Source organism: Anas platyrhynchos, chromosome 2 (assembly GCF_047663525.1).
Source record: "Anas platyrhynchos isolate ZD024472 breed Pekin duck chromosome 2, IASCAAS_PekinDuck_T2T, whole genome shotgun sequence".
NCBI lineage: Eukaryota > Metazoa > Chordata > Aves > Anseriformes > Anatidae > Anas > Anas platyrhynchos.
The window spans coordinates 95,146,449-95,173,310 of NC_092588.1; the positions used below are offsets into that span (position 1 = coordinate 95,146,449).

Consider the following 26,862-nt stretch of genomic DNA (forward strand, 5'->3'; position numbering starts at 1 on the left):
AAAATGGCATTGATTAGGATTGTAATTAAATGGAATCTTAAATAAATGAAAAGAAGCTCAGCATACACTTAGTTTTAAAGAAAGCTGGATTTACAATGCTCCAGATGTTTTGCTTAGAATAAGCTTCATTGACCTGGAATATTAAAGTGTGCCAGCATACTTACTGGAGCATTGTTAATGCCTGTGGTAATATTTGTTTCAGGATCTTTGGTTTGAATTTAAATGTATTTTGTTTCTGAGCACAGCAATCTGCACAGAATGCTTCTAAAGATTAAAATGATAAAGGTATATCAAGCAGACAGACACAAAGCTTGCATTGTGACTTTTTCCAATTCTTCTAAGTTATCACAACTGCATAGATTCATTGTTTTCTGAAAACCTATTTTTGTAAGGCTTGTATTATCAAAAACCTTTATTGGGACTACCATGTTTGAAGGATGTTTTCACATTCTATAAAAGACCTGTGTCTAATCAGACCCTGTGGTTCCAGGCACCTATTGTAGCCAAAGGTACCAGAAGGCAATGCATGAAACAAATGAAAAAAAAAAAAAATGCTGATTAAATAGAGTTTTTGTGTGATCACTACAAGTACTTTGTTTTATTGCCCATCTTCCCAACCAGTAGACAATTGGAAGTGGATAAGTTACAGAACATCAACCATCACTGATTTATGCCCTTGGAGCTAAGAGGTATTGCAGTGTCTCTCATCTCAAATAGTCCCATGCTTCTTGTCAATTGAGGTGAATGAGCCATGCTTGCAGCATCTCCTGACTCTACCTACACATGGGAGAACCATGCTAAACTTTACAAGTATCTATTACTCACAGGCAACAAGTATCTATTATGCACAGGCAAAATGTATTTTCTCAGTTACTTCTGTGAAACAGTTGAGCTTGGTGTTCTAAAGCTGAATGACCATATTCAATTTCAAAACCTATGAAGAAAAACACAGGTTGTGGATATTGTCTTTCATTCCTCAGGATCTTCAGGACCATTCCTATTTTCCCTATTATTTTCCCAAAATCTATTATTCTCTTTGTCATTGTTTACCTCTGGATGATACTTCATATTCTAAAACCTAGCATCACCACCTCTGCAACTGGACATCTGCATGCCTTTGGAGATCCTGGGGCTATGCATTATAAATCTTGGTGTTTGTTCAAGTTGTGTTATCACAGTGTTATCATTACTGTGCAGCAGAAATGCTCAGAGCCAAATGTGACATCAGACCAAATGTAAAGATAATAGATTTATTCCATCCATAGGCTTTTAACAGCAGAACAAAACATCAGAAAGATAAGGTAGCAGAACACAGCAGTATTTTTGGGGTAGAAAAGTTCCTTGACTGTGTTTTGACATCCCAGCTAGCTTCTAACTTTTTTTCCCAAATCAAGACGGAATTGTTTTCCTGTGCTCTGTTGTCCAAAATGCCTGCTTCTCTCTGTTCTCCTCAGAGGATAGGGAGAAAAGGTGGGAAAAAATGAAGGAAAAGAGATCACCTCCTGTGCCACCCAAAGCTATACTCTTTGTTTCCACTTCATCCTCCTTACAAAACCGTGCTTCTTTCTGGCCACTGGGACATTTCCTTCCACCTCCTCCATGAGATGCTTTGACTAATGTTACTTAGTCATACCTGAATTAGCACATTCCTGCCTTGGAGACAAAGTTTCTCACTTACAAGTCCTCAAAACCTGCTCCTGAAGTCCATGCTTCAAACTTCTTATAATTGTAACTATTTTCTCTTCAGGCGAATTGTCAAAACACAAAATCTAATAGTATGGGCTGCACAATCTAGAATACATAACCAAAGACTGACTACCATCCTACCTGCTCCCCTCCGCACTGTTGGTTTTGTGGTAATCATTTTGGGACCCAAGGAAATCCAGTTTGGAAAGTCCCGTTACTCAACAAGATTATACTGCTGCAAGTGCCTCATTGGGTCTCATTGCACAGACTCAAAGTAGAGTGTGAAGCAGAGAAACATTGCTTAGACTAAGCACTGCGGTGCATGTTTTTTTAAGTCAGTGGGAGGTCAGTAGCAATATCAACTGATTTCATCAGGATAACCGCATTGATTTGTCAGGTCACTACCATTCCTCTAGGATCTCTCTATGTTAGTTCCTTATCTTTTGACTTTGTTTTACCTTCTTTCATCTACTAAGCTCAACTGTTTTTTCTAGCTTCCATTTATCCTCCAATTCTCCTACCTGTGTTTGGCCCCTTAACCAAGTCTCCATTCTGCACTACCACTAACCTCTCTTTTTCTCATGGACTTTCACTTATTGTTCTCAAAACATGAAAAATACAGGACTCATAATTCTGAGTTCCTGAAAATTTCTGGTACAGAGCTGAACTGCAAGTTGTGACTTGCAAATCCCAGGGCTTCTATGATACTAACCCAGCAGAACAGGCAGTTGTCCGGTGTGTGAAGATAATGTTTATAGCTCTTGTTAGTGAACCAGAAACTGCTGCCTTTCCTTGATAACGCCTTCTCTTTCTCATGGAGGGGGTGGAGGGAGTAGTGGTGGGGTTGTGAAAACTCTTGAACACAGGGGCTAGTAAAGGGCACCTTATGTTCTTTGCTTCTTTATGTAGACTGTAGTTGACATGCAGCACATGGCCTCTGACATGCGCTGTGCAATTTCTAAATGGCCAGGCAGGAAGAACTGCCTTGTAATTGAATGTGAATTCAAGTAAAGCTCTGGCATGATTTCTGTAAGACACTGGACAAGCTATGCATCTTTTTCTCTGTCATAGTTAAATGCAGGTGATACTTCTGCAGTTGTATCTAGTTGAATCACAGCTTTTTCAAGGCTGGGCTGTTTGAACAGTACCTTGTATAAAGCAGTTCCTCATGCAAATTGAGGTCCTTATTACAGATAATTACTTATGAATAAGCCATTGTCCAAAAGAGCTTACAAGAGACCAAACTTATTCCACACAGCCTGATGAAATAAATCATATGGCATTCACGTTCAGTTGGTGCTGACTTGACCTGAATTCAACGTGTGTGATATAAAGATGAAAATCTTTCCATATCATTATAAAACCCCTTCAACCATTCATCATCACTAATTGCTAACCTCGTTATCCCCTAGCTAAGCAGCAAGCCAACTATTCATAATAGCTTTATAATAAGCTGCTTCATTCTTTACAGTCTATGTTCTTGTTTTGTCACCTTCTTTGCTTTTAAGTCCTAGTTTGGTCAGAAGAACAAGAGAAAGAGCAAAACAAATACTTGTTCTCCCTTGCTGGTCTTTGTGCCTCCAGTAGGAAGCCATATCAGGCTCACAAAATTCCTTCTCTCTCACAGAGAGAACAGCTAGCACCTTACCTTGTAAGCTGGAATCCTTTCAATTTGGACTTCTGTGTTTCTTCTGTATAGGCATAAAGACAGCGGTCCATCAGGCAACCAGTGCAGCACACACTTTGTCATGTCATACTTGCTGTATTTCCCAGGATATTTGTCCTCTAGCAACCACAGTGTGGAGGGCACACTCTTTCAGATGGAGGAAGCTTGAAGTGGTGGAGGAGTCTCTATCAGGAAAGGTTACAAGACATAGATGCAAAATGTTCATAGTCCAGGATCACTCAAAGCAGCTAGAAAAAAGTGGAAATATGGCCAAAAGAAAAGTAGCACTTCCATGTGAAAAGCTTATTTGCAGTTTACAGTGCATGAGATCTCTCAAGAAGAATTGCTGGAGGTCCCATGAGGAAGAAAGCCAAAGGGTTTCTCTGGAGAAAACTTTGAAAAGCTGCATGTATCCTCATGAGCACAACTCACCTAGAGCAAAGGGCTATGGTCACATCCCATTCAAATATCTCAGCTGAGTGTCTGGAAGTTGTTATCTAGGCTAGCGAGAGCCTGGTTGCTTTGCAGCTGCAGAATGCAGGAATACATGGCACAACAAGTTTCTTCGTAAGCTACAGCTTGGTAATCAATAGACACTCTTGTTAGCTAGACTGTTTGTGGTTGTTAGCACAAAGGTGTACAAGTCAGAGGAAGATGATACTGACTGAGACTGAGTGTTTTAGAATCGTGGAATAATTTAGATTGGATGCGAGCTATGGAGCTTAAAGCAGATCTAAATCAGATTGCATGGGGACTTGTCCACCCCAGTCTTGAAAAGCTCAAGAAATTGAGATTTCACAACCTTCCTGGGCAACTTGGTTTTACTGTTGAAGATGAGTAACTAGCCTAAATCTTCTGTGGGAAGACAAAATTATCTTTTTATTCAGAAGTGGCTGCTTCTGCACAAGCCTCACAAGAGAATGCAAACTGTGCATTCTCTCCTGGATTTTCTCTCAGCATGGTCTATAAATACTGCTCATGAATAATAAAAGTACTTAGTTGTTCATAGCGATGTAAGGAGCATAGATGTGTTTGGCCTCTTAGTATAAATTTTATTGATAAATTTTCAGTCGTAATCCATAAACTGATTGAAAGCTTCCATCTGATAGTGGCCTCCTTGTGATGCACCTAGAGTCTTAGCAGAGACTTGGTGCTGGAATGCTTTAAACTCAGAGGATTATTGCACTTAGAGGAAACATGAAGGAAAGGACAAAAAGTCTGTTGAAATGTTTACTCAGAGTACATTGTATACTGTAGTCCTGAGGTCTGCTGGAGTGGCTTGGAACTTCTGTAATACAAAGCAACTAAAAAGATCTGCAGTGGATATTACACTATTTTTCTGCATTTCTTCCATTGTGCAGACTTTCTACTTTGTCCTTCCATTGTACATTCTACTCCTGTTCAAACTAGTAGTAAAAACAACATCCTACTTTTTGTGCTGCCTCCACCTTTGTCTCCTGGAGGCTTAAGCTTCAGCAGATAGGCGTTATGATGTATAATAGGCATTATGATATGGAGCAGTTGGACTAGTAAAACCTCAGAAAATAAAAATATAAAAACTCACGCTAAAAAAAAAACACGTTAGGGACTAAATTCTTATGATTTATTTGCATACACGATAGCTAAGATTTCAAAGAGTAGCATAGGTATTTAGTAATGCACTATGACAGTACTTCATTGAGAAAGTTGATTTAGATTTGAGCCAACATAGCATACAAACTGCATGCTCTTCTTAGGAATTTGATGCCTATTTTTTTCTGTTAGTATTTCCTTCCTGTTATAAGAGATCCTGAAAAATTAGTAAAATCCAAACTGAATCTTTAGGCTTTATAATTATCCAACAAGCAGATGTTAAAAAGCTCTACAAATTGCGCTTAAAAATATGTTCTAGAATTGCGATTATGCAGTTCTTTCTTTGCATCCTTTAGCACACTCCAGCTTCTTCTGTTGACTGCTACTGAAGGTTTTAAAGAGGCAAACAATACTTAATATGGCCTTTTTTCAGAAAGATCTATTGAAAGCACATACATTGGCAGTTGTTAATGTCAAGACTAGCCTGGTTACATTAAACTCTGGGGACAGTGAGGGAATGATGGCATACAAAGCCAAACTTTTCCCTCTGTGTGTTATATTTCCTACCAATCTACAGTGAAAGTACAAGTAGCAACTAAGAGATAGGGGTCTGACAGTGAAAAATGACTGGGTCATGCAATAAAGATAGTAGGGGGCTAAATTGAGGAGAGGATGAATCCTTTTCTGCTGCTGTTTAGAGAAAGTGAAAGGTTCCTCATGCTCATTTCTGTGCTGTTCATAGGAGTCTGTGTTTATGCTGATGGAGGAAAAGACTGAAAAAGATGCTCATTATATTGTCAGAGGCTTCTTGCTTTATTTCAGTACCGTGAGCTGCTAGTTCACTGGGAGATATGTATAGAAACTGCATGCTATTCCTAGGGATTTGTGTTGTCTTTTTTTTTTTTTTTCCTAATTTGAGAAACATGTGAGAGCTTATTGAAGTGAGAAGATTTGACAGTGTGTGCTGCTGTCAGGCCCAGTGGAGGCAGATGCTTATGAAAGCTTCCACCTACCGCTTTGCCAGCATGCCTTAATCTTCCTTTACAGGCACTTGGGTATTCCAGGTTTCTGCACTGCTCGCATGTAATTACAATGTGCTTTTTGGTGGTGGGGAAGCCTCTGAAGGTTGGGAGGGTCTGCCAGTTCAAAGGCACCCTGAAAGCTTGAGTGTCTATTCACAGCTTGTCTAATCTTTTTCCTTCTCCTTCCCTTTATCTGCTTTCTCTTCATGCTGAATGCTACCTCCGCTCACCTCATGTTCCCTCCTGAATCTCTGCCTGCCTGCCTACTCATCTGAATTTCCCATTGCTTGTACCTCCGTTACACCTTGCGAACAGTTAGCTTGCTGCTTCAGCTCAGCCTCTTATTCTTCGTCTGAGCTTGCTCAGAGTTTGACTCTACTGGACTTGCTTTCTGTCTTTCCCTACACTTAAGTCTTCCAAAAGTTTTACATTTTACAATTTTCTGAGATCCCCTCAAATACAACTGCCCTGCAAACCAGAGGATCCATCATAAGCAGTTGAACTGAGATGAAAGCTCTTTAGTTCTGTGTGGCTGACCTGGTGACCTGCAAGAGACGTGGCAGGTTCCAGGCTATCAGCCTGGAAAATTTGGCAAGAGTATAGAACTATGTTAGAACAAGTAAGATTTGGGGGGCAAAATCTGCAAAACTTACTCTTCATTTAACCTCTTTTTTGTGTATGTAAAAGTATTCCCTAAATGAGTGTATTCCATGCACAGTCATTTCCCCTGACCTTCAAATAAACTGCTCTGAACTACGAGCAAAAGACTTAATATGAGTCATTTATAAAAACAAAAAATCCAATCATCCCTTTTATATTCTGATCTTAACTTTGTCCGTTGTAGGCTGGTGATCTCAGTTGCCAGTAGAGAGTTTCTGAGATAATAACTGTCCATTTAATTGCTTTGAAATAAGTCTTTTGGTCTGTCTAGCAATTTCAAGCCACACTCTTACTTTTTCTGGATATGTTACTTCACTAAAGATATCTGCAATCTGATCATTCTCCATAATTTGGACCTGAGAAGTGACAATAAAAATGCAGGTTATCAGCAGGGAATGTTAGTCTGTGTATGTGCTTTGGGAAGCCATGCTTCTCAATATCATCAAGAATTAATTTGGTTAGTCATGTGGACAGAAGTGTGGGGGCAATTTGTGCTTAGACCAATGCTTGTACAAGCTGATTGACTTCATTACAATTGCCTGTGATATAAAGTTCAGCTTGACCTATTTTCTTAAATGTTCCTTAAAGCCAGATGATTCAAACCTTTCTGAAGACAGGGCAGACAAAGCACTGCTCCGTCCTTGAATGCCTGTGACAAGGAATTGAACATGTTAGACTTGTGGGATTTTGTGGTATTCAAGTCTATGCAACACACTGTAAAGGGGATGGAGTTTCAGGATATGCCAAGAGTCAGATCCAGAAAGACTGAGGTTTTCTCAGGTGCCTCAAGTTGATCACCAAAGATTTTAGGTACTAGCAATTGCAAGTAATTTATTTATTTTTTTTTTTCTCAGCAGAGTTTCTTTTACTTCCATCTTGAGCTGTGTACAATTCTGGAGAAAACAGTAAGAAAACTGTAGTGGCATCCTAAACGCTGGTGACTTTGACCTGCTTTATGTGCTGTCTTTGCATTCAAGAATTTCCAGAAAAGGCTGTTCCAACTCATCAGTTTGTCACATATCAAAAGCTTGATTGGATCCACAGTTTCAAGTTTCTTCACTGCTTGTTGAAAGTTCAGGGCTTCTGCTGTATTTTTCATGTTACTTTAAGCAAAACATTTGATTTTGTTAAAATTAGTATTCATATTCTGAAACAATTGTAATGCAAGTCTCAGGAATCCTCCATTTGTCCTGTTTGCTTTGATTTTTTTCAGCCATAGTTTTACTTACAGCCAACAAAACTAATGTGCCTTATTTCTGTATCCATAAGAAGAGGTATAAAACTAACTCATTATGTGGGAGCAGTTCTGCCTGTTTAGTGCCTAGAGCTGGCCATTTTTTGCCTTCATTTACTCCAAAGGCTTTGAATACTCCTCTGGACCCTCTCCTTCCCATTTTCATTGCTAGGAGCATTTCTGACAATGTCACATCCAGTTTATCCCCCAGGGGCTTGCTAGATGCACATACACGTGCTCTGCCTTCTCCCCTCACTGAGCTTTTTTTAGTGTGCTGTGCGGGAGCATAACCTTGTGAGGAATGATAGTTGCAGCCAGGTACCTGACTGCAGGTTTATTTCTGCAGTGGTTGTGTTTTGTTGTTTTTTTTTAAATACTTTTTCTGCATCTGCATATAAGACAGCTCTGGTTTTGATGGGAGGGAAGCAGAAGGTGCAGAACTACTTATCTATGAGCAGAAGGAAAAAGGTATTTTGGGGATGGCAGGAGTGAAAATCCACAGTGTGTATTGGACTTTGTATTCTTCCAGTGTCAAGCAGGGAATAACTAGCTAGGAATCTGCTGCATGTTTTATGTCTCTGAGTTACCAGTGCTATTGCGTTTTGGTTTATGCTTTGATGTACAACTATGTGAACTGCTGAACTGGGCAGGCTCGACTTGATTAGGATGTCTCTTTGGTTTTAGTCTCATAACTGACACCTACTGAGTCTTATAATTAACACCTACTGAGGTGTTTGGAACTACTTTTTTATTGACTTTGAGATTGTAGATAGATGTAAACTGAGGGTGCAGGAGTGCTTTTGAGTCCAAATTCTTGCCCCTGCTCTGTCCTGTGTCTATTATCAAGGTGAAAGCAGTGTATCTTTCCATTCTTCTGGAGAGCCAGTTGTGCAGGACCTGCAAAGTGCTCCAAACAGATCACTAAAACCCCAGGGCATGCCGTGTCTAAATCAGACACAAAAATGCAGGTTGCATTTCCTATGGTGGGAGCTAATGACCTTGATAGGACTGTAGTGACTATTGGTTCTGGTGCTGGTACTTGCAGTGACTTTACTAGAGAAAGAACTTCCCCTGTAATTTCAGCATGGAGATTGTCTCTTCCTTTGAGTATCATCTCATGTGAATGATTGCTTGCCCAGCAGCTTTACGGATCCAGATTCCACATTGGTTCATTGCTGGTGTTTATCCTTAGCTTCATCAGGCCTTTGTGAATTAATTATGCATATATGTCTGGGTTTTTTGTGTGTTCGCTGTTCAACATTCAAATGGCAGCTCAGCAACTTCCCGTCTGTTGTGCTGGGGATGATGGCATCTTCCTTTCTATCCTTAGAACTCCTTTACCATCACCAGTGCTTCACACTTGCAGCAAACGTGTTCATAAGCTCATGTGTTTTATGTGTATAACCTTTTCTGTCATTTTTATCATACCATATGGCATCACACTGAAATAAAGCAGGGCTTCTCCTCAGCGCAGAGAGAGCTCCATCATGGTAAAGTGTGCACAGGACGCAGAGAGCTCCTCATGTAGAGCAAGAATAAGCCATGTGAAGCTTCAGCAGCGCTGCTGAACGTGGGAAGGCCAACAACGGGCACTTTCTTTCCTTTCTTCTCCCTTCAGTTTGTTTTTGTTTGTGCAGCACTCATCACCTGGCTCTCTGGAGCTTGTGACTGTGAGGAATTGCATGGGATTGTTGCTTAAGAATGTGTTTATAGCTGCAGAACTAAAAAGGTCATCTTCTATTTTGGCCTGCCGGAGTCTCAGGCTGACTCTCTCTCCTCCCTGCCCTCCCAGTTTTGCTGATGTGCCCTGCAGTAAGCAGAAATGCACAGAAACACTGTCAGCCTAGCACCCTGGAGTCCCCCTCATGGGCCAGATCCTGCTGAACTAACTGCCTGGCAAACAGCCGCTGTCACTGGATCAAATTGTACGTGTTTTCCTCTTTACTCCTAGCTGATCAGTTTGTTTCAGTGTGTGTAACAGAACGACACATTGTTTCCATTAATCACCAGAGCAGCTGTTAATTAGTTTTCTTTTTATTTATTTATTTATTTTTTATTTTCACTGGGATTCATAGTACAGTGGGCAGAGGAAACAGGAAGGAAAGTGAAATATTTAGAAAAAAATGCCAAGTACAGGGGGATCCCTGCAAAAACAACACTGCCTAAATAGATGTGGTGGTTTTACTGTATGGGACTGCTGCAGGGAAAGTTAACTCCATCCCAGCCAGGCCCAGTACAACAGACTGTAAAACAAGTGAAGCATGGTATTTTGGTTAGAAAGGTTAAACTGTTGAGAAAAAGTGATCCTGCCTTTTTTAAACTTGCATCTGTCTAGTGTTTTTAACCTGCAGCCACCGGGACAGTGCCAATCTGTTAGCCACAGCTTCTTCAGGGATCCAATATAATGCTCCAAGGCAACCTTTGGACTGTGTTGGTGGCAGCACAAGGGAAAAGTAGCTGACAGGCTTCCTTGTTGTTTCTGATGTCCATTTTATTTATGCTGGGAATAGGAGGGAGCCTGTCCAGCTTGCAGAGAAACCTCTGCATGGTTTAGCTGAGAAGCTTAGGGCAGACTTGAGGGATGCCCTGACTGCCAATGGGATGTTTGTGCTGTGCCAAAACTTGGAGAAAGCAGTAACCAAAAATCTTATTTTCTGAGGTGTGGAAGGTGTATCTTTTGGCTGTTTGGTTCCAGCATCTCTTCTCGCTTTCACAGAAATTGTTTGCGGGCATGATGACCCAAAAAAGACTCTCAGCCAGGTGACATGGAGAGATATGTTGCAGAAAAAAAAAAAAAAAAAGAAAAAAAAAAAGATAGAAAGGCAGGGTGGAGCCTCAAAGATTTTTGCTGCAGATAAGAGTCCATATCTCCGTAGTCATCAATTTAAAGGGGGTACTGCTTTCATCTCTTCTCCATGGTAGTGGCACTTTCTTTAATGGCAAAGGCTGGGGTGGGAAGTAATAAAAGTACAAATGGTTTCCCAAGGTTATACCAGAAGTGAATATGGACTGGGAATAGAACTTGAGTTTGTTGATTTACTGTCAAATAACCAACTGCCTGACATCCTCTTCATTGATTTTGGTGTCCACTGTGCAATAAAATTATGCCAGCTTTTGCAGCCACATATTGAAGCAGTGGAAGAGTTGTTATGCTTTTTTTTTTTTTTTGCTTTTTTTTTGACTTATCTTTAAAAACAAGACAAAGCAAGACATTTTCTGCAGAAGTACTGTAGTGCGTTCATTTTACATTATTTGTCCTAGAACTGATTACCAGCAGCAGCTTTCACCATAATTACACAGATCATAATTAAACATATTTTTGTTTTATGAAGTGTGGCAAATTCAGATTCTCTATAAGGCAGTTCTTAGGAATGAAGGCAATTTGCATGTTATAGCAAAATGCGTGTTGCAAGAGACATACTAGCAGATGGCTTCAGGACTCGTTTGCATTCCAAATATATAGCACCTGCAAGCAAAAATGCGCTGGCCTTTCTCCATGATAATTTCAGGTTTGTATCCACGTGGAATCTGTGTTACCCACCAGAGAAGTTGTTTTATTCCCAAACGTCCCCTAACAGCTGGGCACCTGCAGTCTCCTGGGGTCTGATTGCAAAAGCTCAGTCCATTCCCGTAATGCTCAGTGGTTCTTTCACTGTATTGTGGACCTGTGAGGTTGGACCAAGTTGCTCAAGAATTTCAGACCTGACCTGTAGGAATAGTTACACAATCTTGCTCCAAACTCTACCTGAGAAGGAGGTTGCTCCTGTTCATCTCTATAAGCTGTTTGGGGTTGGGAGATAGTAGTGATGTCACTAAAAATTGCAGGGCTTTGCATATGGAAACCGTTTACAGATCTGAGGTGAATTTGTTTCCTTCTTATTTTGCTATAAAAAGCAGATCTTTGTATTTGAACAGTCTTTATAAGTGTTCCCTCTCCATCATATGCAAATACCTTCCGAATACCTTTCAAAATTATTTTTTTTTTCTGAAAAACAGAAACTTCTGCATGACTGCTCTTTACCAAGGAGCTGAGATGTCAAATCATTGGAAGTAAAGTCATAAAGAGGGAGACTGCAGAAGACTGATGGCTGACCCAGTTTTTCATGCCTTAAGTCCTACCCAGTTCCTTAATTACAAGACCAATTTGCCTTACAAAACCAGCTCTGCTGAATATATCACACTAGTTGCCTTTCCTAAAACAGGAGAGGCACACCACCACAGTACTGAAGACAGCATTTCCCAAATTCAGGGCAGTTGACATAGAAATTTGCATTCCTTTCCTGACCCATTTCTCTAATGCAGCAGTACTGGGTGCCTGTAATAGGCAGCACTGAACTCTGAGGAAGTTCAGGACTCTGGCCATGTCTTCTGCTTACCTAATTATTTTCTGAATCACAGCCCAGCTGAAGGTGTTCTCAAAGGCAATGATTAAGTTAGAGGGAAATCCACCGTGAGTGTCTGAACTGCTGTGTGACTGGTAGGGGATCAAATTGTCTGCAGCTTTCCCTTTCCAAGCATGTAATGCAGCAAAAACTGTCTCAGCACTGGACATTCAAAGGGACAGCTTCTCAGAGCATGAACTCACACCTACACGAGATGCACTTTTTAGGATTTCATCTGCTTGTTCCTGAGCAGTTCTGCATTCTCTGTTCTCCTAACACTTACTTGAAACTGGTGAGAATTTTAGATGTGTGACAAATGCAAAATCAGGTCCTTCAGGGCAATATGTAACCTGAGGTGACTGACTCCATTCAACATGAGCCTAAACATAGTGCAACATGCTGGATGCTTTGCATGGCTTAGGGATTGGCATGATTATGCTGAGAACATCCTCAGCCCATGTTTCAGGAAGATCTAACAGCACCCGGTCTGATTTGTCAACACGCCTGAGAAAAGCAAAGCCTTGCAATTTTTTGCCGTATGTGACAGCTCGAACTTTTGGCTCCCACTAGTACCAGGTGAGAAGTCGGACCTGCCACCGAATGACACAGAACAAGTAGGTCAGCAGTCTCATTGCATGCATTTTCTGTGTGTGTGTATGTGTGCAGCTGAGAAAATGGAAAATCATGGCACTGAATTCTTAAGTTTCTGTTCCATCTTTCTTTAGGCAGATGTCTCACTGCCTGTTTCACAGGCAGTTGAAGAGAATCAGGGCCATTTTTGCCTCTCGTTAGAGTAAAATGTGGCAAAAATATGTGAAAAGGGCAAAGAACTGTGGAATGAGTTGATTTCTTCCAACAGGGAAGAAGGGCTTTGGCTAAAAATAAGGAGAATGGTGGTGTTCTTTACCATGTTTCGCCTGCCCCAATTGCACTCTCTGTGCCTGCCAAACTGATAGCTTGCTGAAGATTTAAAGCAACAACACTCATGTTACTAAATAGCTACCAGAATAGCTGAGATTATCATTTCTACTTCAGTCTTTCCATCCCAAAGCCTGAAAGAAACTAGGCATCCTCTCCCCTGCTTGCTCCCACTCCCCTGCCCCTGTGTTACAGGCACTTTCCCGAACTGCTGTTTCAGCAAGCTGGGCAGTTTGGGCTGTTTACTCTGCTGCAAAAATAGATCGCACACTTCGGGGCAGCTGGGCAGCAGGGGATCGGCAGGGCATCTGATCAGAAATTATAATTCCTTTCGCACTGCGGGAGTCTTCGAAGCACCCAGCTGTGGCTGTAGGCACCCAGGGGCGCTACAACTGATCCTTGGGGCAGCTGTGTTTTAAGCAGGAGGCAAAGAAGGGGTGTTCATCCCCCAAAGGAACTACCTGAATGAATCCAAACCCTCTGCGCTTCTTGGTGAGCAGATGGTCAGCCTCGGGGAGGGAAAGCCGTCCTGCTGCAGAGGGGCTTGAGCTGTCCCTGTGAGCCACACACAGGACAGGACCAGGCAGAAGCACCTCCTCTGTTTTTAAAAAGAAGAGTGCAAGGAGAAAAAGCAGGAATGAAAATCAGGAAGGGTTTGGGGGAGAGGAACTGGCTGTGCAGGCTGCGTGCAGCACCCAGGCCCACCACAGAAGGGGGGGCAGCCCTGTGCCAGCCAGCGGGCTGACTCTCTTTGCATATAAAATACTAATTACTGTGGAATAGGCTGCCACGCCACCTGAGCCGCAGCATGTCCTGGGAGGGGAACTCTGTGCACCCTCCCAGCAGGTTGCAGCCCAGCTGGGGGCTCTCAGGGCTTTGGGGGGGGGGGGGGGGGCTGCCAGAGGAGGAGGGAGGGAATGGGAGAAGAAGAAGGGGAGGAGAGAAGTGGAGGGAGGCTGCTTGGTGCATGGAGGGTGCGGGAAGATGCTGAGCATCCTCCAGCCGAGCCTAGATGGATTGGTGGAGGAGCAGGGTTGCGGGGGGCAGCCAGGCTGGGGAGCATTGCTGCCTACTCCCTCCCGCCTCCCCCTCTGCCCAGCCCTCCCCTCGATCCTTGTGGTGCGTGTCGCAGATGAACGCCAAGGCAAGAGTGAGCGGATGGCGGATTGCACGTACGCCAGGCAGACTGGGATGCTTGCTTTTTCTTCTCCTAACGGCAGGCAGGGCTCTGTTTCAGACATGAGTGGAGAGAAACCTAAAAAGAAAGCTTTCTATCTAGTAAGGATGAAGCCACTGAAGGAGCCCGCCACTAACAATGTCTCTTTTGTGATACAATGTCACATAGGCAAGGAGATCAAACACATTTGCAGCAACTGCAGTCGCGGGGAGGAAGCCCGTGACGGTGAGTGCTGAGATGCTGTGGGTATAGAAGCGAGGCAGGAGTGTGTGTGCTGGCACGGGCTGTGCGTGTGTGCATGTGTGTGCTCCACTCTGAGGCTGGGATGCTCAGCGTTGCCCTGCACAGATCCCAGGGAAATAGGAAAGGGAGTGCAGGAGGAATGCGCTGGGCATTGATTCAGCATGTCGATCAGAGAGGTGCCGAGGGACAGGTCCCCCAACTTGCCACAGAAGCTTTGTGCTGACAGTTAAGGAACCAAACTCTTCCCCTCCCCACCCCATCCCAAGCTGCTGTAGAAATTGCTGTGTCTATTGTGTTTTGTTACCATTCCCGTGAATTTTAGATTGGGGTTTCTGCCTTGATACATCAACTTTTTCCTCGTCGTGCTGCAGCAGAGTTTGCTTGACTCAACTCAGTATTTGGAAGGACTGGTTTACATGGAATCCAGCTAGTGTGATTTTCACCATGCTGTCAGACACATGGGGAAAACTGTATTTTTATTGGAGTTAATACAGTGTTCTTCATGAGACAACTGTTCTCATCCCTTCCCCCTCTCCTTTTTGGACTGACCAAAACCTCCTGAGGGTATTCTGAGTGACGGTATAATCAATCACAGGTGTTGCTACAGGTAAGTATATGCTTTTTATGTTTTTGTGAATGCAAATGTTAGAAGGCAAAAATGACAAATTATTTTGATTATGCCAAAGTCAGCAATTAGGTGGAACTAAGAACTAAAGGAAGCCTAAGAGCATTCAGGAAAAAAAAAAAAACAAAAAAAAACCACAGCTTCACAGATGTTACCCCACATTCTTGTTCAGTGTTGTGTTACTTTGTCTTGCTGTGTTCTTTTACGTGTTACTTAGGATTAAAGGCACTTGACTTAGAGCTGCCTATTAACTGATGTAGTAGGTGGATCTCATTTTCTGAAGGTCAGCAAAAGGCTTTTTGTGAGAAATGTGAATATGAAATTGTTATTTTCTGAGCTGAGGGTTCTCAGTAGTTGTTGTCACTTGATTTTTCAGCTTTTGCCTCTGAGGCTGATTACTATTAGTATTAGTTTTATTACTGTTATTAGTATTATTTTAATTAACCAAAAAATGGTTAATCAGCTTGGTTTGCTCTATGCAAAAGACCAAAATACAGTTTGGGATCTGGTGGTCCTTTGTCAGCCACAGGTTTGCAGCTTAATGAAGTGACTATGGTTTTGCTAATGTCTTTTCAGAATTAGCATCCTGATAGTGTGATTATAATTTTCTTTGATTAGACCACAGCTAAAGCTGAACAGAATTGCTTTCATTGTAAAGGGTGAAGAAAGCCTGGGAAGCTTGGAAAACCACAGTGGGTTAAGCACTCTTACTGCTTATGCTACTACAGCAGAGGAATAATCTAATGAATGCTATACAAAATTGTGGTTTTTTTTTCCTCTTATGTGCTGCTGGTTACAGCAAGCTCTACAGATATTAAATGAAGGGCTATGCACAGCAGCAGCAGGTACTTAACGCTATTAACATGGATTATTTATCCTTAAAGGCAAATGAAGCCATTTGTTAAAAATATGCTTTCCTAGATTAATCGAATTGACCTGAAACTTGACTGCATGTTTTGCTGTTTGCTTTTTTTTTTTTTTTTTTCAGTCTTGTACTTAGCACAGTAAGAAAAGATTATTGCTCTCCTCAGTGGATATATGTGTATGCATGGATGTTTATGAATGTGCAACTCTTAACAGACTAATAGGTGTATATTTAAGCATTCAGCTTCCTTTCTTATGCTTGATAGTTTAGTTTCAACCTGTTAGATGTTCCGAGGGGAAGGTATGCACCTTGGCAGGGGATAATCTGGTAACCCTCAAAAGGCAAAAAAATAGGGGAGAGAGGCTTCCAGACAGCAGACTTCCAGAGCATCCTTTTTCACACCCTTGTTCACTCCCATGCAAACAACTTTCATGGTCATCATTTAAAAGGGATGTAATATTGATGCAATCTTAATCCTTTCCTTCCCACCATCATGTGCAGCTATGAGTTTCTTTCAGAAAGTAAAGAGAGTGTAGTCTCAGCTCTGTTGTCTGAGCACACTCACTATCTTGACTTGATATATTTTTCAGGACGGAAAAAAATGCCAGTATTTTCCTGGTTGATACCAGTTGTAGACTGTAGGGGTTTGGAGGGAAAGGATTATATAATGAAATGAAATTATGATGTGATCACGATATCAGAATGAAAAAAAACAGGTATCATATAAAAACCTGTAACTAGCCCAGGTATGGAAACGCATGTAGGGATCTCCAGGTGTCTGTGCAGCCTCACAGTTGCATGGCCTGAAGACACCCAAAGAGGCGGACCACTTAGTGCTTTCTATAACAGAAACACGCATCATTTTCCAATGTTTACACCCCCACCCTGCTATCCAAACCAACAGATAGTTTGTTTAGATACGTTTCAGGTCTGAAACTATACTAGGACATCAAAAGTACTGCTATGGCCTGAGCAACTGTTTTATTTGTTAGTACTGGTCTTTGTAGACCAGAATTCAGTCCTTATAGTATAGTCAAGCCAGTTGGGGTACCGTTGATTTAATGCAGAAATACCATCCAAATCCAGTTATGAGTTCTGGATTCTAGTCACGCCCTGACTCTGCTTTATCATTGTACTATTGCAGTGGCAAAATCAGAGGAAAATTCATGCAGAAATGATAAATTATTCTAAGACCACTAACAAATCTAGCAAAAGGCATGACTAGGAGAAGAGCAGAAGAGATAGCAGTGAAACCTAAGGAAATGCTGGAGGCAGGAGTTGAGTACTATGATATCTTTAAAGAGAGGTCATTTAATTTGGAGAGAAGTTGCTGAAGGAATTTGGATGTATGGATGGACTCCCTGAAGTAAAGATAAAGAGAGTAGATGTAGATGCAGTACTCTGATGCGGTGAAAATTGAGAAGGAGGGAGAAGCTCAGAAATGAGCAGGAGGTTACAGGAATGCAGATGGAAGTGGAAGATATTTTTAGCCATCAGACTGAAATTCATGGATGCATTTAATGCTAAATTAGATGGAAAATAGAAAACAGAGAGATGTTTATAAAGCATAAATACTGAGAATCTGAATGAGCAGAAATGGTTGGGAATGGAGGAGTAAAGCTGTATGTGAGGGGGAAAGTGAGGTGTTTGGCTTCATTCTGTGAAGTGTGAGTGACCCTAGGATATCCAGGGCAGGATGTAGAGAGGCATTCTGATATGGTAGACTGAACAGAGAGGGAAAGGTCAAGTGTAGAAAGGTAAGAATCATCCCAAGGAACAGAAGAGCAATCTGGACTGAGCCCTGAATGCTGTATGAGGAGTGGTAGCAGGGAAACACTGGAAGAAAGAGGATGAAGGGTTACAAAAGTTCCAAGACAAGACAGGCGAGAAGTGGGGAGACGACACAAGTAGAAGTATTTTGAAAGTGTGTGGTGGTTCTACTCAGCTGGGCAGCTGAGCTGCACCACAACTGCTCTCTCACTTCCCCTCCTCTAAGAGAAAGGGAGAGAAAATACGATAAAAGGGTTTAAGGGTTGAGATAGAAAAGGGAGATCACTCAACAATTATTGTGACAGGCAAAACAGACTCAGCGTAGGAAGATTAAAGAAATTTATTACCTATTACTAACAAGCGAGAGAAGTGAGAAACAAAGGAAAGAAACTAAAAACACCTTCCCTTCCCACCTACCCTCTTCCACCTCCTACCCCTGAACGGCACAGGGTAACAGGGAGTGGGGGCTGCGGTCAGTCCCTGACGCTTCGTCCCCACTATTCCCTCACGGTCCCTCTCTGCCCTTGCTCCCTGTGGGGTCCCTCCCATGGGATGCTGTCCTTCCCCAACTGAGCCTGCGGGGGCTGCCCACAGGCAGCAGCTCTTCAAGCATTGCTCCCACATGGCTCCGTCCCACAGGGTCCATCCATCCATCCCCCAGGAGCAAACTGCTCCAGCACTGGTCCCCCATATGGGTAGCAACTCTCCCCAGATCCCCTGCTCCTGCGTGGGCTCCTCTCCACGGGCTGCAGCTCTGGCCCGGGGCCTGCTCCTGCGGGGGCTCTCCATGGGCCACAGCCTTCTCCAGGCCACATCCACCTGCTCCACCAGGGGCTCCTCCACGGGCTGCAGTGTGGCGATCTGCTCCATGTGGGACCCATGGGCTTCAGGGGAACAGCCTGCTCCACCAGGGGTCTCTCCACAGGCCGCAGGAGAACTTCTGCTGAGCGCCTGGAGCACCTCCTGCCCTCCTGCTGCACTCACCTTGGGGGCTGCAGGGCTGGTGCTCACTCCTCACTTTCCCAGCTGCTGTTGTGCAGCTTTTTTTTTTGTTGTTTGTTTGTTTTTGTTTGTTGTTGTTGTTGTTGTTGTTGTTTTGTTTGTTGTTGTTGTTTTTGTTTGTTTGTTTTTTTCCCTTTCTTATATCTGCCCTCACAGAGACACAAACAACAACACTTATTGGCTCAGCTCTGCGCAGTGGCTGAAACTGGCTCTTACCTAACGTGGGGCAGCTGCTGGACTCTTCTCACAGAGGTCATCCCTGCAGCCTCCCACTACCAAAACCATGCCATGTAAACCCAATACAAAGTACTAGAAGGATGAAGGGGAATGAAAATACTTTCTGAACTTAAATGTGGGAAAGTGACTGATAAATGTGTAAAGAGGGAGCTTGAGCTAGAAGAGATCCAGGTGCACTGGGACTGTGCGATGCTAAACATCTTGTGGTATGTACACAGCACTTCTAAATGTATTCTGATTTCAGGGGTCTTTGGGAGGGTTGTGGTAGTGCTGGTTCACAGTAGGAGGTAAGGTTGATGAGCAAAGGTGCAATGATTGCAGAGACAAATATAGGAAGAAGAATATAGAATATAGAATATAAGAAATATAGGAAGGCTGGGTTTTATTTAGTGTTCACACACTGAATCCTAATCTCAGTTTCTTGCAGAAGCCTGAGCCTGGATCTGAACCACAGTTTAGATACGTCTTCACTTTACTGTGGCAAGAAAAAAATGTAGAGGTTCAAAGGTACCCAGAAATTACCTGAGCAAGTGACATAGGTTACCATTGATATTTATGCAAAGAATCTGACAGGAAACTTAAGTGGAAAACAGTTAATCTGTGCATTGACAGAGAGGGACTGCACAGAGAAAGTGTTTTTATTACTGTGAAAGACTAGGACTTTAAGTTGAAGGTTTCTCAGCTCTATTCCCACCTCTGCAGAGGATCTCTGGGAGGCTCCAGACATGCCTGCCCATGTGTTGTTTTCTACCTCAGTTCCATATCTGTAAAACTGAGATAATTGCATTTCCTTTCACATGCCTGCTGGTCTGTAAATAGACTATGAGATCTTTTGGGAAAAAAAAAATAGGTGTCTCACTTGCTGTTTCTATGCTTAGTGCCAAGTACTGTGGGGCTCCAGGATTTTGGGAGCTTCCACTACATGCAAGTGCAGTGGAAATATAAATAATATTAAGTATACCCCAAAAGGTCTCCTTCAGAGCTTCTACCCAGTCTGCTTATCATATGTTTCCATAATTCAGGTTTTTGCTATTTAAGTGGATATGATGGTGTTATACATGTATGAAAAGCAGTACGGACTGAGATACCATTGCCGTAGGAATTCCAACACTTGTTTTTCTGGTGTCATCCCTTTTCTAGAGCTTCTAGATACATAAAAGTTCAAAACTGAAAGTGTATGTGTGTTATTCTCACCTGGAGCTCAAGACTTTCTGCTTTTTTTTTTTTTCAACCAGAAAATTTTAGAACATTTATTTTATCATCACTTCAGAGATTGTCTCCAAGGTGATTATTTTCCTTCCCACAAAAGTAATTATTAAATGAAATGGTTATCTTCTAGACAAGCTATAAACCCTGCAAGAGTTGTGTATAAAAACAAGCTTTCCTCCACTAATTCTCACATTATTTCAAACAGTAGCTGTCCTTCCATTGCAATCTCTAGAGTGAGTGCTGTACATGGCTTTGAGGCATTGCAATCATTTACAATTGTACCTGTTTAAAATCCTAAAATATTTTGAAGAAGAAAAAAAATAGACCTCACAGAATGTAAAAGTAGAAGATAAAACAAGCATACCTGGTCCTGTTGTGAAATGTGGGGAGCTGAAAAACATGCTTGAGGTTTCAAAATCCAATATAATTATGCAGTGTGTATCTTTAGTCTCTGAGGTATAGTTAACTTAAAGAAAGGGTGGGGGAAGGACGTTGGGGGGGAGGCGTGGGCTTACATTTCAGGGTGAAATATGTCTGCTTGACAGCACAGATCATAAAATTGGGTAATTTTTGTCAGTTGAACTCAGTAGTGTCTGATTTGAGGTGGATATGGTGCAGTGCCAGAGGAAGTGGTTGCAGTCAAGCAGAAGTACGCCACATCCCAGTAGTGCACCTTGCCCCCACCAGCATCGTTTTCTGCTCTAAAAGATGAGTGCCCTCAGCATTTTGAGGGGGGAGATAAATGTCCCTTTCTAGGAAAAATGGTGTGATCTTTCCTCCTGATCGGGACTTTAGAAAGCTTGCCGTGAGCAAAAGCTTTGTACCCCTCTTATGGCCGTACCTCCAGAAATAACACCAAGCCTGAAGGCAAGTCCATGAGCTGCTCATGTGTGTCTGTAGTGACTAATTCATATCCTGTTAAACTGCCTGTGCCAAAAACTTCTGGCCCCAGAATTGTACTCGTTGTGTACAATTCCAGGCAAGTCCATGCTGTGGCTGGCAAAGGGTGAGTTTGCTGGCAGCGTTGCCACAGGCTGTCACCCAGCAGAGCTCTGGGATTGTTTCACAGAGCTTGGGTAGATGTCTTGGCCCAAATTGCAATCCAATTAAATTATTGACTGAAACAGTAGGAGTATATGTAGCATTGCAGGTAGGTCAATTGGGTAAATGAAATAGTATGGGGGAAAAAGGTATATGCAACATGACGTCAATCTTACACAAGCATGTGTCTAAGTCGTTTGTTTACCAGTGATAATTCCCAGGTCCCTATGGGAGAAATATTAACAGCCTCTTCTGGGAATTCTGTCTGTCATTGATTTGAGAAGCTTTAGGAACAACAACAACAAAAGTTGGAATTGCTCACAACGGCTCAGGGCCCACTCATTTTTATTACACAGTGTTGTCATGTAGACACTGATAAGAGGACACAGCAATTCTTGCTGTCTTTAGAGAGCAAGCGGATGGCTTGTTTCAGGCCCATCTCTTCTCTCTGATTTCTCTCCTTTTCTATGCTGTAACTCAGTTGCCATCTTTTAATAGTATCTTATCACCCTGCTTTCTATTCTGAGAACCAAATTTTAAGTATTAGGAAATATAAAACATACACCTCATAAATACAAACATCAGGGCAATACCAAACATGCAAGAAAAAATCAGTTGCTCATGGGCAGTCCAGAAAAGCAAGTAAAATGCCAGCAAGCATGATGAAAGCAATACAACATTTCCTATATTTAACAGTAATGCCCGTCTGTAAGTAATTGTTGTCGTTTTGAGTAGCGTACCTAGTTTTGATCAAGTTAGCTATGTCAGAAATACACAATACAAAACTGTGTGATAAACTGTGAAAGGCCACACATTTTCCACGCATAAAGGGAGGCAGTGTGGAAAAGGGGCAAGATGCAGTTGATGGCACATGTGATGGACAAGCAGATTCTCTGCTCACTTTGCTATTACCAGAGTCTTTCAGACTATCTGATATTGACCTGCCTGAACAAACTTGACATTCTGCTTCTTCTTACATCACCCCAATGTTCTAGTTTATGCTCTTATGCTTGCCTGGGTGTGCAGTTAGTTTACTGTTCTGTGCTCTGTCTTTTCTGAGTGCTTCCCCATTTGCATAGAAATGTATTTGTTTATTTTTTTAAGGTGTAGTTGGCCTGTTTGTTTTTTAAACCTTTTCATTCTGTAGAAGAAAATAAGCTTCATTTAAAATCAATGGTAGGAATTTGCTTATTAATAACATCACTTCCAGTGAGAGCTAAGCAACAGAACTATTGCTTATATGGGGAAGAGATCAGAAGAGGTAATCCAAGTCAGTATTCTGCCACATGAGAGTATTTCCTTTCTTCCCTTTTAGTTTCACTTTTTCTTTTTTAGTTTGCAATCAGTGCTACTTTACGTCAGTTTGTGCTAATATAATACCTTCTGTCTCTGTTTAGAAACAGTTAATATCACATCATGAATAGCATCAGAGTTCCCTTAAAGGCTCCTTGACTGATGAACAAAACCTATCCTTTTGAGTATATGGTTGTGTATATATAACATTATCATTCATTGCTCAGAAAAGAGGTGGGCTCTCCACAGTAATTTTTGTATTACAAGAATTCATTTCTAGATTTGTTTCGGTGGCTTGTAGTAAATGTACAGTTACTCCTTTGTATCTCCTAAGATTACCTTTTCTGTAATCAGACAGTGTAACATCTAGCTTCCTTTTGGTGTCACCACCAATTGGCCAAAATAATTTCAGGAGCATGGCATAAGTATGTGTGGTGCCACCTTGCTAACAGTCTGCTGGGGTGTTGGAGAGTAATTGGATGTGGTTGTGGGCTGTTACGTTGATCAAGCTCTGTCTCACACGCATCATCCCAAATTGGATCACCCAGAATCCAGGCACTGGAACGATTGAAAGGCAGTATCAGTGTATGGTGGGTGAGTACAGCCATGGGTGGATGTTGTAGTCACTTTCATAGAAACTGGAGGGTGCTGTGACCATTTCCATTATCTAGATGGATGTAGCAAAGCTGCAAAGAGTTGGGGTTGGGACATACTTGGAAGCCCCACCTTTCCTTTGTGACTTTGATTTGCACACTTCAGGAAAGAGAATGATGTTCTTGACATCTCCGTGAGTTGAAAAATTGTCCTCTTACTGTTTTTTTGGCTTTTGTGAAGTGACATGAATCTCCACTGCTCTACTGGTTCTAATCTCCTTGTCACAGGAAAGATTTGGCAGGGAGAGACAAGGTAACGTCTGGTCTTGTCACTGTCATGTCTCCCAGACTTTCCTGGCACTGGGTCCAATCTAATCGAGAGGAGCAAAGTCTCTGCCTTTGACTGAAACTTTTAAATTTAAAAGAAGATGAATTATTTCTGTTGCTCTGAAAAACAATGAACACAGTATAATTTAAAGATAAAATGAGTAATTTTGAAATCACCTGCAGTAGCTTCTTTGGAACCACTAGATGTATCATTCTGGATCATTTTTGTTCAGGCCACCCTTTCTAAAAATAACCCTGTGGTCATAGTGCCCATCAGCCATCCTGAAGATGTACTGTTGAGAGACAGCTCATGGACAAGCACTGTCCCTCCTGGCGAAAAATTTCCTGATCCCAACTGTGAAAACCTATGAATAAGAGAAGACCAGGCCTAACTGTCAGTCTCTGGAGATTTTCTTTGTATAGATAGCAGAACTTTTTAAGATTTTAAAATATGGCTCAGGAATAAAATCCAAATATTTCTCGAGATTATTTTTTTTCCAAAAAAAAAGTAACATGGTGTTAAATATGTCCAAAGAAGCAAGGAGGGTAGGTATCCCCATGTATCTGTTTTGTAGCATGCTCGTCAGGAGTAAGAGACACATAGGCTCCAGGACTTTGGTTTGTATAAGTGAGATTTACTGTCTTACCCATTTCTTTGAGCATAACTAGGAGAGGTGTTCAATCAAAGCTGTTTACTGGCTCTCTGTAGCCCAAAGGTTGCAATTTAAGAGGTACCTCCTTTTCTGCAGGTAGGGCCCATGTTACCTGTTGTTTTGGTCATTCTGGAAGGAATGTAATATGTACACCAGATATTCCTTCGCATTTCTCCCAGCCACAACTAGGATGACAGGTTTAATGCTGCAGTTCAGCAGACACCCTCCCCTATCACTACTTAAGAGAAGGATCTTGCCCTCTGTCATCTTTTGTCTGACAGTTTTCAGGCCATTAGTCTAATGGCTTTTTGCAGTATGAGAGTAGGGAATAAAATTAAAATGGATAAATGGATCCAATTATTTAATTTATCTTGAGAGATTTTGGTAGCAGAGGATGCTTTTTATTTCACCTTGCCTCCTAAGGGAAGTTGATTTTCTGTTTGAAAACTGGATAGTAATGCTATTTTAAACCCTTTTCTTTTAAAGGTCTGGAAGCATTGCAATGTAGTGATGGTAACACTGAGAAAATCAGGTCATTTCAAGAAAGGCATGACCAAGTTTTGTTAGAAATAGTTGATAATAACATTATTTATTTTCAGCAGTGGGCTGAGGGATCATAGAATCATAGAATATCCTGAGTTGGAAGGGACACATAAGGATCATCAAGTCCAAATCCTGCACCGAACAGGTCTGCCCAAAAGTTTAGACCATGTGACTAAGTGCACAGTCCAAACGCTTTTTAAATGCCGACAGGCTTGGTGCAGTAACTACGTCCCTGGGGAGCCTGTTCCAGTGTGCAACCACCCTCTCGGTGAAGAACCTCTTCCTGATGTCCACCCTAAACTTCCCCTGCCTCAGCCTAACACTGTTCCTGCAGGTCCTATCACTGGTGTTTACAGAGAATAGGTCACCTGCCTCTCCACTCCTCCTTGAGAGGAAGTTGTAGGTAGTGATAAGGTCCCCCCTCAGCTTCCTCTTCTCCAGGCTGAACAGGCCCAGTGCCCTCAGCTGCTCCCCATACGTCTTCCCCTCTAGGCCCTTCACCATCTTTGTTGCCCTATGTACAGGTGCAGCACAAATGCCACTGTCCTGAATACTAATTATCTTTTTAACACAGTTTCTAGAATCAGAGGGAAGTGATGGTAAGTAGTCTTGAATGCATTGGAAATGTTGGAATAAATAATTAGAGTAGTCATTAATTATATCCTGACAAATGAGTCAGGCCTTGAAATGCCACTGTGGTCTACTGCATCCATAGTCCATATATTATTCCAAGCATCTCAGAAGTATTAGTGATCCATATATTCACATCCACGTGGACCATATCTGTGGTCCCTAACGTCAGCAGTCCATGTCATAAGGACTATGGCGCTGGCTTTATGTCCCTTAACACATCCAATGTGCAGCTGCTTTCACATTTCCAATATTCAGATGCTATCTGATGCAACATGGGTGCAACATCAACATTTGTTTTGTTTTTGTTATTGTTGTTTTTTAAACACTAAAACTTTTTCAACCTTGTTTTTGGTAAAGCAAATAAATAAATGAAAATCAGCAGAAATGCTATTTCTTCTGCATCACCTGAAACTGAACTAATACAAAGAGCTTATATCATGCTACTGTTGAGCTTTACAGCATTGCACCTTTCTCATTTTACTTTCCAATCTGCTTAAAATGTAAAACCTGGCAGAGATTGAGATGCACAGCTAGAACAGTCAGCAGTGCAAGTGCACAGATGTAGATGGATGGCCAGTAGAAACAATTTGAACCAGAGTCTCTTTGAAAGACCTGTTCCTTCTCCTCCTCCTGTGCATCAGCAAGGCAAGATGCTTTCCTTACACTAGCACAGCAGTTTTATTTAAGTAGCTTTGAAATTTGGGTTTGGCCAGAAGGAGAAACCAGGTGCAGAGACTTGTGTGGAACTAAATCTGAATTGTACCCAACTGGGAAATAGAAGAGCAAGATGACTAAAGCTTTCATTAATATTTATAGCCCCAAGGTAATTGTCTGCTGGTTTATAGCCATAAGGGTTGTCTTCCAGCAGTCTGATGTGGCACTTAAGATTGGATTTACTGCCTGCTCCGGCATCTGAATTGAGAAGAACAATTTCTGACTGTCTGGTCTGTGTGGCTGCCAATCTTCAACTCCTCTAGCAGTGGTTGGAGAGAATTAGGCACGATACCGAAATGGGAAAGAAGGGAGGGAGTCATGAAGTTTGGTTTATGCAGCTTCCCTACCTCAAATTCCCTCCCCAAGTGGCAAGCAAGTTTAAACATGATTAGATTCAGGAGCTATTTCCTTTTCTCTTTCTTGTGTGTCTCAGTAAAATACAGACAGCATGGTGTCTGCATTGTTTGATTCTAGGAAAGTACTCAAGTTACAGTGCACTTCTATCATCACACAAACACCATTTGCCTTGTGCTGTGTGTGGAAACTCATCAACCTAGTAGAAAACGCAGAGATCTTGCAGTTCGATGGACTGATCCATCTTTCTCCTGTTCATCTCAAGTTTCCAGAGCAGCCAGTTCAGTCAACTGCAAGACAACTGTCAGTTCAATAATATATTTCCTGCCATTGCTTAGCAGCTCATAAAATACACTTTTTGGCAATATTTTTCTTTGGATTTGTTTTCTTTTGTTAGCGTTTTCTGCCTCAGTCTCCTTTAGACATTGGGCACTCTGTGATAT

General features: G+C 42.0%; 1 protein-coding gene across 7 annotated transcripts in view; it reads left to right on the forward strand.

Moving 5' to 3' along the window:
- PHACTR1 (phosphatase and actin regulator 1) overlaps positions 1-26,862 on the forward strand; it is a 326,124-nt gene that overhangs the window by 145,469 nt on the left and 153,793 nt on the right. For 2 of the 7 annotated variants that reach the window (XM_038174414.2, XM_072033220.1), the window contains exon 1: positions 14,270-14,542. The exons of the other annotated variants lie outside the window; for them this stretch is intronic. In XM_038174414.2, coding sequence (XP_038030342.1) covers positions 14,299-14,542 — 244 coding nt within the window. In that variant the 5' untranslated portion in view covers positions 14,270-14,298. Of the gene's footprint in view, positions 1-14,269; positions 14,543-26,862 lie in introns of those variants that run through there. 7 annotated transcript variants of the gene reach the window in all.